Raw genomic sequence first — 13,019 nt, 5'->3', positions numbered from 1 at the left:
CTCTGTAACAAATTCCACTAGGTCTCTACTTCCCTGTTTGTCATTTATTTACATTTTATTCTTACTGTGGAGACTGCTCTATTTTAAATGAAAATAGCAATGCACTATCAGGGTAAAGGTGGTGACTGCAGATTCACAGGATGCTTCTCTCGGTTAGAGAGGAAGCAAGACAAACATGTTTAGCCCTGTTAAATATAACTAAAAAAAGGGTTAATTTAGGGGTAGCAATACTAATTTATCTTGCCCTTTGAAAAATAAATCATCTAATTGTGTTGTACAAGTAGCACATTGAACAGGGATCAGAGCTTGACCTGCAATATGTGACATTTCCCACTAAGGCAAATGGATCCCCAGCTGGGCAGGTTCCTATACCTGTTTGCCATTTGCACAGGTGCTGAATCCAGTTACAGGATCAGGCCCTAAGTACAGTTCCTTCTAAGAAAAAAATTTATTTCTAGACAGAATTCAGGTATGGCCAAAAATCAGCTATTACTCTTGCTTATTAGTGTGAATGCTAAATAACTAATACTGGTTTCACTTATTAAATTCTCAGATCTTCAAGGCTATTTTTCCCTGAATCATAGCTATTGAGTCAGCAAGATGCTCAGAACTATGTAGTAGAGTGCCTTTTCCACGAGACTTACAGTTCTACATAGATGGTTTTAATGTCGTTTTTTTCCTTGAGCTTCCTTAGCATATAAGACTTAAAATGGTGGTTTTCCACAGGGAAAAAAGGGTTCTGGCAAACATACAGATTGCTAAAATTTATTGATCATGCTGCCATATCACAGTGCCACCATTCATATGCCAACACTATCTTAACTATTTATCTATCCAATCCCTTTCATAATAACTGCATCTGTAATCTCACATTGTTTAAAATTCACTCAAATATAAATCAGCCTACAGTGAGTTACTGGCTATTTTATCAATGAAAACATTATGTTCTTTAAATTCTAAGCTATGTGATCTATGGGCTCAAACTATTCTTCTGTGAAATAACATATAAATTCCATGTTGCTGTCTTCACGGCTTGAAAATTGGTAGATGTATGAAATATTAAGCATGTCCTTTTAGGAATTTTAAATTTATAGGGATTTCAAAGTCAGTCTTCATTTATTGTCTGGCTTGTTTCACTTCTGAAATGACTTGAACAGTGAACAAAAAGGAACGGACAATATTTTCAGATAGGCACTTTATAGCTGTGCACTTTGCAACTGTATGATAGGACTGACTGCTGCCTTGAATGTAAAATTAGCTTGTTGATATGTGCTACTACAGACAGAGGAGCAGATGTAGCAATTCTGCCTTATTGACATGAAATCTCTGAAAGGACATTTTATTCCTAGTGCACCAGAAATATTGTACCTGAGATAAACTACATCATGTTATGTTAGCTCATTCGGGTGTAGGTTGTGCCACTTAACCATAGTCCATAGCGGCTCTCAGGAACACTTAGAGGTAGCCTGACTCCAGGAAACAGAATGCCTCTTGGAGCTCCCTGGCATACTGAGGCTTTGTGCCATACTCCGTGCTGTGTGGCTGGCCACCTATGCTAGCCAGTGCATAGGGGTGTGGGTTAAGACACAATATAAATATGTAATACAATATAACCTATTATTATTATATCCTTACTCCCTTTGGGAGGGAGCAGTTCTCGCAGTTGCACCTGAACCTAAAAGAGTACTGCCAACCCAAACATTTAAATATAATGAAACAGGCCTAAAAACAATCACAGAAGTGCCTTAAAAATCATGAGATTTAAAAAAAATGGGGATTCTTTCGATTTGCTTTCTGATTTCTGAGCCTTTCAAGCAGGGGTGGGCAAACTATGGCCCAAGGCCACATCCGGCCCTCCAGATGTTTAAATCCATCTCTTGAGCTCCTGCTGGGGAGTGGGGTCCAGGACTTGCCCTGTTCCATGAGGCTCCTGGAAGCAGCGGCATGTCCCCGCTCTGGCTCCTACACGTAGAGTTAGCCAGAGGTCTCCGCACACTGCCCCTGCCCCAAGTGACATCCCCTCAGCTCTCATTGGCTGGGAACCACGGCCAGTGGGACCTATGGTGGTGGCGCCTGCAAATGGGGCTGCACACAGAGCTGTCTGGCTGCAGCTGCGTATAGAAGCTGGAGGGGAGACATGCCACTGCTTCTGGGAGCTGCTTGAGGTAAGTGCCACCTGGAGCCTGCATCTCTGACCACCTCCTGCACCCCAACCTCCTGCCACAGCCCTGATCCCCCTCCTCCCCTCTGAACCCCTTGGTCCCAGCACAGAGCACCCTCCTGCACCCCGAACCCCTCATCCCCAGCCCCACCCCAGAGCCCACACTCCCAGCTGGAGCCCTCACCCCCTCCTGCACCCCAACCCCCAATTTCATTAGCATTCATGGCCTGCCATACAATTTCCATACCCAGATGTGGCCCTCGGCCCATCCCTGCTTTAGAGTACAATTAGGGGCATATTTTCATCCTTTAGTCCTCATGACTGCAGAGAAGAAACTTATTTTTAAAAAAAGAAAGCTGAGATTCTCATGTATTATTTGACTCCAGGAGTTGGGATTTTAATAAAACCACCAAATATTATGAGTCTTGAAATAAAATTGTGAGTTGGTAACACTGCTACCTGGTTGTCTAGAGAGCAGGGGAAGGCTCCATAGACTCCTCTCTGCTCTCCCTCACCACCTACTCTACGCTACCCTACCACACCACATGTAAAAGGGGCAAGGAAAATCTTTCCCTAAGAATGGCTCTCCCCCCTTTCCCTTCTGCTTCACTTATGTGATTAATAGTTTTGACCAGTTGTTTTTTTGTGTGTTCTTTTAAAATGTCACTTTTTTCTGATTTCAACATTCAAACTTTCAGTGCAGCTTTATTCTTTCATTCAGTTTACTGACAATCAGATGCACTAAACTTAAAACAGTTGGGTTCTGAATTCCAATGACTCTCAGACAAAAGTGGTGGGATGAGACGCAGTTAATGAAATTTGGTAGATGATTGATGTGTATCTGTCAATGTCTATTAAAGTTATTTTTAAAATCAGTGATGCCTGCATGTTCCCCCCCCCCCCATCCGAGATATTCTAACTAAAAGACAACAAAACAAATCCCATTTCCTTCTATTCACAAGACCCTCACCATCAGCTAAGTGAACTCTAGTCATTGTGGAATGTCCTCTACAGACAGGTGAATGAAACTGATCAGCTTGTGTTCGGTTACTTTAACTGCAGTATCACTTTAAGGATACTAAGATGCTAGTAACACAGAACTGTGAGAATTGCCTTCTGCTAAAATGCATAAAAAATAAAAATCAAACACAAAAGTCACCTACATGTTGATGTAGACAAATTCGCTTACAAATCCACCAGACCCTCATTAGGGAGCCATTCAATAGAATGAAGAGATGTGAATATAATTTTCTGAGATGCATGCTGTAAAACCCATCCCTATAATGAAGCAGAGTTGAGAACCTGAATAAACAGTGCTATTATTTTAGAAGTATCTTTAGAGCAGAGAGTTTCACTGTAAAGGTGCTGTGTAGTTTCAGGCAAATCAGCAGACGTTTATCCGAAGTATGACTAATTTGAGAGCGTGCAGGAGAGAAACAGTGCTTTCTGAAAGGAAGTAACAAAATGGACAAAAATTAAAAAAAGAAAAAGCCTAAACCTTTACATCAGCATTAGAGGACAATGTGAACACTAGGATTTGAAACTGATTTGCAGATACACTGTTTTTAGCCAGGGAGAATGCTCGTTAAATGCAGGATGCTGCTATGGCTCATGTGTGTTTGCACTGAGGTACAGATCTGTGAGACTGACGTATCAGATAAAGTCAGAGTGGTTACCACACCGACGGTGTAGCAGCTGCATAATAAATGATGGAAAGAATCATGTTAGGCATGCCCACCTAACCTAACTTGAATCATGCGAAAGGGGAGCTGTTGGAATTCAAATAGACTTTCTGGTTCCCAGCAGTCGGCAGTAAGAGAATGCTTTCAGGAAGATGACAGATGCAGGGAAAAGATGCTGTTTTGCACTATCTTGATTTGTTACAGCAGCCAACTTATTGGCATGATGGAGTGACAAGAAAAGCAGCTGGCATGGAAGGTAGGATTATCAAAGCCCTTGCATCATTATGAATGTAATTAGAAACTGACCATGACAAAGCATATGTTAGGACAAGCTGCAGCTGATGGCAGAGGATTTGTTGCTGAGGTCTTGAAACTCTGAAAACAATGTTTCTTTTGCAAAATGGATCGTTGAATTGCATTTATGCTTGTGTAACATTTCCTTGTGTGTGTGTGTGTGGTTTCCTCCAACCTCAGGGAGCCACTTACCTGAAAGAGCATTATGTTAGGATGAGATTACAGAATAAAGTATTTCCTAAGAGTCTGTGCAGCTTCAGGTAGATAGAAACAAACACACACTAAACCTAACCCTGGCAAAAGCTCTATATAATTTAGTAGCAAGCTTTAATTGATATATTGGCATATTCAGGAATACTGAGGAAATGAAGATGCATATATTGAATGTTTTGATATAATGAAAAAAAATGCAGGTTTCTGTTTTATAGTTAGTTTTTTTTTTTTGGCAGTTTTTTTTTTTCTTCTCATCAGTTTTTAGCCCTTGACTTTCATTCAGTTGTTCAGTATTATATGAAAAAAATACATCAATATCTCCTGCAGGGTTTTTCAACAACTCCAGCATCTGTTTCTGCTATTGAACTGTATTCACGTTTTGCCAACTTGATATTTACCCAGCTGGTCTATCGTTTCTCTCTTGATTACTGCTCTTAATTTCTCTGTATCAGCTTGTTTCAGATAGGATTTTGAAAGCTTTTAATGAGGAATGATAGCAAAAGCTAAATTATTGAAAATTAGAGTATTCTTTTATTTTTGAAACATCAGAGAGTATTCTCTCATATGCATTTTATTAAATTCATTTTCTATGCTGCAGTATGTTTTTATACAATCATGGGATTGCAGTTGTAAATACTTTAAAATAGATGAGTCATAAGCATAAGTTTCAACTGACTGTAAAAAGAAAGTTTGAGGTCATTTAAAGCTGCTTTTTTATGCATATAATTTCCTTGTAAACACCTTCCCCTTCTCTCTCTCTCTCTGCTCATCATGCGAGAGAGAGTTAAGTATATACTGAAATATATTTTATCACCACTAGGGTGAAACACTCCCCCCAGCCCAGCAGTTTAGAACAGGTGATTGTTTAAAACAGGTGTCAACTATATTGGAATAGATTGTTCTGGGAATAATAAGTAAATGTGGTGTTTTGTGAGTGTAAACAAGAACCAGGCTATTGTTTCTCCTTAGGTACAGTAGCCAACTTAATAACCTATAAAATAAATGATGCTAAATTAATTTGCTCAGTTTAGGATACAATATGCTCTCTTTAAACTGCCCCCTTCCCCAGATTAGATATTCTCTTTGAAAGTGCTATATATAAAGTATGTCCTTTGCATATTGTATATTAGTGTGTTCTAACTTTACTTGGAATAGTTTGTAGTTTAGTTTAAAACTGTTACTAACCTGAGTGGAGCTATAGCTATTTTAAAAATATAAATGCTTCAAAATACATGAGAGAGACAAGGTATGTGAAGTAATATATTTTATTATATATATATATTGGATCAACTTCTGTTGGTTGAAGGGGCAGGATAATCTCCAGAGAAATAGCAGTGAACCAGCCTTTAAAATGTTTTTGAGATAAAGATTAGTAAAACTAATAGACTGCTGGATAGTTGATCGTTTCTCTTCTTGGATCGCTTTAGAGAGACATTTTAAATTAACCATTGGGAGAAGAGAAGCACTTCTCTATGTGGCCAAAAGTACTCCCTGTTTATATGGTCACAATTGTTCAGTGATTCTAAAAGTCCACTGTCATGCTGTTCCAGAAAAGCTCTATCAGGCGTAAGGGTAATTTTCTGTGTAGTTAATTTTAAAAATAGTAGAGTGTATTTCCCGTATAAACAATTTAAGCTCCATTCAGCTTTTCAGGATAGCAGCAAAACTGTTTTCACACTGAATATATTGTATTTACAGTGCTGAAGCCATCACTTGCTCCTCGTTGGAGGAATGCTGGCTGACTCTGATCACATGATAGTAACAGAATATGGTTTTGCCTTCAATGAAGATATCCTAATAGAATGCTGTCTGTGGACATTGTCCAGTTGAAAATAGTGTTTTTATGGTTTTACTTATGTTTTGTCAATAGTGAGTGCTTTTAGCGTTTTGTTTCACTGGTGAATTAAGAAGACACTAGGTGGAGCTACCAGTTGATTATTTATAGAACTACCATGCAAGGCTCTGGGGAAACCTGCCTAGTGAGCAAGCTCACTTTGATGATGATCATCATAATTATTAAAAAATCACATCCAGCTTGAAGTGTAAGCTTTAAATCATGAAATCCAAGCACTGATGGGGTTAAAGGAAGCTATTAGTCCATTTCTTTTTATTATTTTACAAGACACTGATGAATACACAAACACTTTTAAAATTTCTCCTTTGACCAGAGAGAGTGGGGCAGCACAAATAAATAAAAGAAGAGAAGCAAGAATAGGTTGGATATTAGGAAAAACTTTTTCACTAGGAGGGTGGTGAAACACTGGAATGCGTTGCCTAGGGAGGTGGTGGAATCTCCTTCCTTAGAAGTTTTTAAGGTCAGGCTTGACAAAGCCTTGGCTGGGATGATTTAATTGGGGATGGGTCCTGCTTTTGAGCAGGGGGTTGGACTAGATGACCTCCTGAGGTCCCTTCCAACCCTGATATTCTATGATTCTATGAATAGGACCAAATAGATTCTCTCTCAGTAGACACTTGCAGAAATGTTACCGTGTCTGTTTCTTACTTTAGTCTGGTGCTCAAACTTTTCTCTCTTCATTCACACAAGTCTTCCCATCTCCACCTGGCCTTTCTAATCCAACTTTACTCATGCAGCTGCCATATTATGTGCAGATATTGGCCTGATTCAAAAACCTGGACCCAAACAGTCCCAAATGTAGTGGTACATAAATGGATCTGAAAGAAATCTTACACCAGATCTGAAATTTATGGTGAGGGCGTGTACCTTTATAAGCAGTAGTGCACGGGCAGTCTAGTGGTGCATGCATTGCTGATACATAGCTGCTTGATTTTGATTTGTTACCAACAGAGTGTTGCCTGGATCAGGGCTCTATTGTTCTAGATGTGTAAATACACAGACGAGCACATTCTCTGCCCTGCAAAGTTATACTCTAACTTCAGACATGACACACAAATGACTTGACAAACAATAAGGGGAGAGGGAAAAGATTATGGTAAATCACGTGGCTACTCTGCTATGTTAACCACACATCTTGGAAGTATAGAGGGTTCTATAAGGAATAGTGGATTTTGAATTTTTTCTTAATACAATTCATGATTGTTTACAGGTTACTTATACTCTCACCAACAGAAGTTGGTCCAATAAAAGATATTACCTCACTCACCTAGTCTCTCTACTGGCTACTTAAGTTAGTTTGTTTGAGATAACGAGAGAGAAGGTGAGGGATATGAGAATGGCTGAGATTAGATGGAGGGAGATGACAGGGCGCAATAGGGTAGGTGGGGTGCAAGGATTGGAGGGAAAGACTGGGAGATGAGCGACAGGCAAGGAGGGAAAAATTCAGATAAAGATTAGGAGGAAGATTGGGGGCATCACGATGAGTCAAGAAGTAACAACGGCATCAATACAAATCTGCTGTGCAAAGCAAATGGTGGTAAAGTCAGTGAGACTCTGGAATCCTGAGGTTAATGGTGGGGTCAGGGCTGGAGCAGGGGGTTATTGTAGTCCACAAAGAGAGCCTGCTGTGAAAGGGTTTGGCAGAGTTGCCTGACTCCCAAAATGTGTCAGTCTGTGAGAAGCTGGAGGAGGGGGGTGGGCTTAGCAGGATGGGGAAGTCTGTTGGCTTTCTGAGCAGCTCCAGTGGAGCAAATCTAGAAAACTGGAACCTGGTACTGAGTTGGTTCTATGGGTAAGAATGACATCAGAGGGGCAGTACAGCGGGGGGAAAAGTGGTTATACCAGTACCTCCCTCTTCCTAGGTGGAAGTCATTGCAGGAAAACAGGGATTTTAGGCCTGTTTTAGGAGACATGACATTGGTGCTAGTAGGTGTGAGACCCAAAATGTATAAGGGGAGGAGCTGGCTGTTGGAAATGAGGCTCTCTGGCAGGCAAGTGCACTTGCGTCCCTTCTCCAGGCTGGGTTACAAGAAAAATATCCATCACAAATAGGTGTGCTAGCATATTTTGTAAAAAAAGAAAACAAAGGATGGTTTTGTAGCAACATTTTTGGGGGTTGTGAAATACTCTAGTTAAACAGATCAATACTATTTTAGTGTGTGCTGGTGCTGCTATTGACAGCTTTTGACTCAACAGCCTTGTGCATATTTGTCAGAGGGGAGGAAGTTTTCCAACAATCTGGTGCTCCGAGAGAGTTTATCATGAAACTGAACATATCCTTAACCTTCACTTTAAGCAAAGAAAAAGCTTTGGTAGTGTCTCCACTCATTTGGCTTTTCCCTGCAAGCACTGTACAGCAACTATTCCACTGGGTTGTTGGTTCCTGCTAAATACAGCACAGAATAGCAATGTGCAGTCAGTAGAGCAGAAAGAAACAGAAAACGAAACTCTCTAACGGCATCAGTCAAGGAGGATGAGGAGTAGCCAAAATCAGGGAGTGAAGAAGGAGCTATGCTACCCCCGCTCTCACTTATTTTAACCTGTGGCATTCCATCCTGGAAAAAAAAAAATTTAAAAAAAAAATGCTGAGAGAGATGAAATGAAGAACTGACAACTTTCAGTTTTCCATAAAGGAAACTTTGGGACAGTAGGACATCATATGAAAAACTAAGACATATGGTCAATTTACAAATAGTTCATCTTCCAAAATGTATTATTTAGGCATGTTACATGAGAAGGCCAAGATATGTACTTAGTACAGAAAATTATTCTACATAGCCTTCCACCACAGGACTTCAGATCATCTCAAAAAATTTAATACATTAAGTCTTCCAAGACTTAACGTTCCCTCCATAAAATAAGGAAATGCTCTTTCTTTTATTAGGACACCACAGATCAAACCCAGCTAATTGGAGCTATAATTGGTGAGGGGCCACACTCAAAAGACCAAAGGTTCAAATGTGTATCACAATTATCCATTTTTTAAGCGCTCCCTCAGATGACATCATCTCTCTGCATAGGATTAAACCCACTCATTCACTGGAACTAAATGCCAGATCTCATATTTCTTACCTTCATGGAAAGTGCCCTGAAGTTCCTCCTACTGTCTTGCCACAAGCAGCAGAATACCACAGAGCTGGGGTTAGGGCAGGATGGTCTCAGTTGTCCACCTGAACCCATATTGCCATCTTTATTACAAATAGCTAAAATGAAGTAATCCAGAAAGAGAGTTGGAGACAGAGCTTGGGGATTTTCTGAGAAAGACACTGATTCCAGCTTCTTCTGTTGTTGTTGTTGTGCTGATGTAATTTTAAATGAAAACTGTACTGAAACATGAGACTCCTAGTTTACAAAGAATACTGTACTTGAATCTGAGATTAGTAGGCTTGCAGCTTTCTGCTCCACCATTCCTCTTGTGGGAGGAAGTCCAAAGTCTGGCTATCCTATTGTTATAGCTTCAAGGCACAGGCATTTGAAAAGCCTTTCTGCTAGGTATATTGAGTATTTGAGTGTTGCCTGCATTGTAGAATAAGAGATCCAGAATAAAGATCAGATGAGCCCCAGCAGAGGGGGTTCCAGAGGTGCAATCAAGGAATGGCGATAAGAGTGACTGAGAAGCAGACTTGAGTAAGGTTTTAGGAAGTGTTATTGTGTTCCATTGATGCGTTGTAAGGGAAGCCTTTCTGGAAAGATGGGATAATGGCAGATTGTAGGGTCCATGCTTGGACCTTCGTTATCTTTTTCCCTTATGCGCTATGCTTCTCTGCAATAGAGTAAGAAAGTGTGTGGGATGGTATTTGTTTACAGAAATTAAAGCAGTGTCCTTATATGGACTGCAGTTTCTTTAGTTCTTATCTTCTGTGTAGATCTTTATCTTTAAAAATCAGGAGAGGAGAAGGAATAGTGAGCTCTTGGTGGTGTCCATGAGAATCATCGACTTTCTCAGTTTGATATTTAACGTTACAATATGCAGTTCTTTACAAGGTGTTCCTTTCATGTACAGATCCCCAAAGATGCTATGTAGAGCAGCAACAGTGCAACTAGCATGGTGACTAGCTTGACGTTGTATAAACGCAGGAGCCTGAATGGGCAGGGTGATACTTTGGTTTTGTCTAGTGCTCATAAGTTTGCCTATATCATCTTTTTTGTGACTAGTCACAGGCAGGGGGAAAAAAAAGGAAATATAAAAGGTAAAAAAACAACAAAACCATGGTAAAAAAACAACAAGGCCCCTTGAAGTGTGTGTTCAGTCTTTCTTTGTCTCTCTGGTGCTTTGCATGTAGAATTCCTTGTATTGTGTCAACTTCTACTCCCGATCACTTCCATCCATCTGTTTTTCTGATACTCAAAAGCCACACTAAATAAAACCATTACAGACTTTCCTGTTAGGGCTGTCAATTAATCATAGTTAATGCAAGCGATTAACGCAAAACAAATGTTGCTAGATTAAAAAAAATAGTTGTGATTAATCACAGTTTTAATTGCACTGTTAAACAATAATAGAATACCAATTTAAATGTATTACAAATATTTTGGATTTTTTTTTACATTTTAAAATATCTTGATTTCAATCACAACACAGAAGACAAAGTACCCAGTGCTCACTTTATATTATTTTTGATTAAAAGTATTTGAACTGTAAAAATAAATAAAAGAAAGTGTTTTTCAATTCATCTCATACAAGTACTTCAGTACAATTTCTTTATCGTGAAAGCGCAACTTTCCGGTGAAGAATTATTATTTTTTGTTACATAACTTCACTCAAAAACAAAAAAATCTAAAACTTTAGAGCCTACAAGCCCACTCAGGCCTACTTCTTGTTCAGCCAGTTGCTAAGACAAACAAGCTTGTTACATTTAAGGGAGATAATGCTGCCCACTTCTTATTTACAATGTCGCTTGTAAGTGAAAACCGACGTTTGCATGGGTCTGTTGTAGTTGTTGTTGTAAGGTACTTGTGTGCCAGATATGCTAAACATTAATATGCCCATTCATACTTTGACCACCATTCCAGAGGACATGCTCCTATGCTGATAACGGGTTCTGCTTGATAATGATCCAATGCAGTGCAGACAGACACACCTTCAGAAGCACAATCTATCAGTGCCAACAGGTAGTGATTTCGAAAAATGGCAAAATCTAGAACCACTACTTGACCCGGGCAGGTTTGTGACTGAATTCCTTGGGGGAGAATTATATGTTTCCTGCTCTGTGGTTTTTACCTGTATTCTGCCTTATATTTCGTGTTTTGGCAGTCTTCATTGATGACCCAGTATACATTATTCAATTTAAGAACATTTTCACTGCAGATTAGACAAAATGCAAAGAAGGTACACATATGAGCTTTCTAAAGATAGCTACAGTATTCGACCCAAGGATTACAAATCTGAAGTGCCTTCCAAAATCTGAGAGGGCCCAGGTGTGAAACATTGTCAGATGTCTTTAAAGAGCAACACTCTGATGCGGAAACTACAGAACCCGAACCACCATCACCAAAAAAAAAAAAACAACAACCCTCAACCTTCTGTTGGTGGCATCTGACTCAGATGATGAAAAGTTAAGTGCATCGGTCTGCACTGCTTTGGATTGTTATCAAGCAGAACCTGTCATCAGCACGGAAGCATGTCCTCTGGAAGGGTGGTTGAAGCATGAAGGGCATATGAATGTTTAGAATATCTAGGCTGGTCTTCACTAGAGGAAGATTGACACTCCTGCAATCGATGCAGCAGGGATTGATTTAGTAGATATAGTGAAGGTCCGCTAAATTGAAGGTAGAGCACTCCCCGGTCAACCCTGGTACTCCAGCTGTCCAAGAAGAGTAAGGGAAGTTGACCAGAGAGCGTCTCCCGTCGACACAGCACAGTGAAGACACCGGCGTAAGTTGACCTAAGCTATGTCGACTCCAGTTACATTATTCACTTTGGTCAACTTACCCCTGTAGTGAAGACAAGCCCACCAGCACATAAATACTTTGCATCACTGGTATAATTTCTATATTTGTAAGTTGCACTTTCAGGATAAAGAGATTGCACTACAATACTTGTATGAGGTGAATTGAAAAAAGCAATTGCTTTTGTTTTTTAAAGTGCAAATATTATAATAAAAATAATAATAAGATGGGAGAAATGTACACCTTTTATTCTGTGTTGTAATTGAAATCAATATATTTTAAAATGTAGAAAAATATCCAAAAATATTTATAATAAAATTAAATTGTTATTCTATTATTTAACAGTGGCATTAAAACTGTCATTAATCATGACTATTTTTTTAATCTCACGATTAATTGCAATTTTTAAAAATCATTTGACAGGCCTATTTCCTGTAGACTTTTTTTTTAATGAACAGAAGTAATTATATACTGCCGTTATGCAGCTCATATGTATTATTGGAACAAATAACACAAACAAAGATACAAAGAAAAGATTCATCATCTCTCTGTCTTTTTTTAGGAAAGCCATTTGTATATTTCCATAATACATTTCCATTTAATACATGTTTATTTCCTCTTTTTACAAAGTGCTACTGACAAGGAAACTCCTCTGTAATTTGATATTGATGGCTGCAAATGAAATTTAATAAATCTTCCACAATTACAAACTTTGCTGCTCAAATGATAAGGTGGAATAATATTGTTCACCCATTTGGTCTTGTCAGCACTACAGACTTTATAGGCAGGTCACTGGCTGCTTTTAATTCACTACTGGTCTCATATAAGGAAAGGATTACAAAGCACTGTCAAGGTTCCTCCCCCACTCTGAACTCTAGGGTACAGATGTGGGGACCTGCATGAAAAACCTCCTAAGCTTATCTTT

At 39.3% G+C, this 13,019-nt stretch overlaps 1 protein-coding gene across 10 annotated transcripts in view; it reads left to right on the top strand.

The window, feature by feature from the left end:
* DMD (dystrophin) overlaps positions 1-13,019 on the top strand; it is a 2,122,534-nt gene that overhangs the window by 163,715 nt on the left and 1,945,800 nt on the right. For 6 of the 10 annotated variants that reach the window (XM_048863664.2, XM_048863629.2, XM_048863645.2 and 3 more), the window contains exon 1: positions 3,499-4,099. The exons of 1 other annotated variant lie outside the window; for it this stretch is intronic. In XM_048863664.2, coding sequence (XP_048719621.2) covers positions 4,003-4,099 — 97 coding nt within the window. In that variant the 5' untranslated portion in view covers positions 3,499-4,002. Of the gene's footprint in view, positions 1-3,498; positions 4,100-13,019 lie in introns of those variants that run through there. 3 more of the 10 variants (XM_048863684.2, XM_048863693.2, XM_048863619.2) reach the window with 1 other exon arrangement.

The sequence above is a fragment of the Caretta caretta genome, chromosome 1 (genome assembly GCF_965140235.1).
Source record: "Caretta caretta isolate rCarCar2 chromosome 1, rCarCar1.hap1, whole genome shotgun sequence".
NCBI lineage: Eukaryota > Metazoa > Chordata > Testudines > Cheloniidae > Caretta > Caretta caretta.
This window is presented reverse-complemented; position numbering and strand designations above follow the sequence as displayed.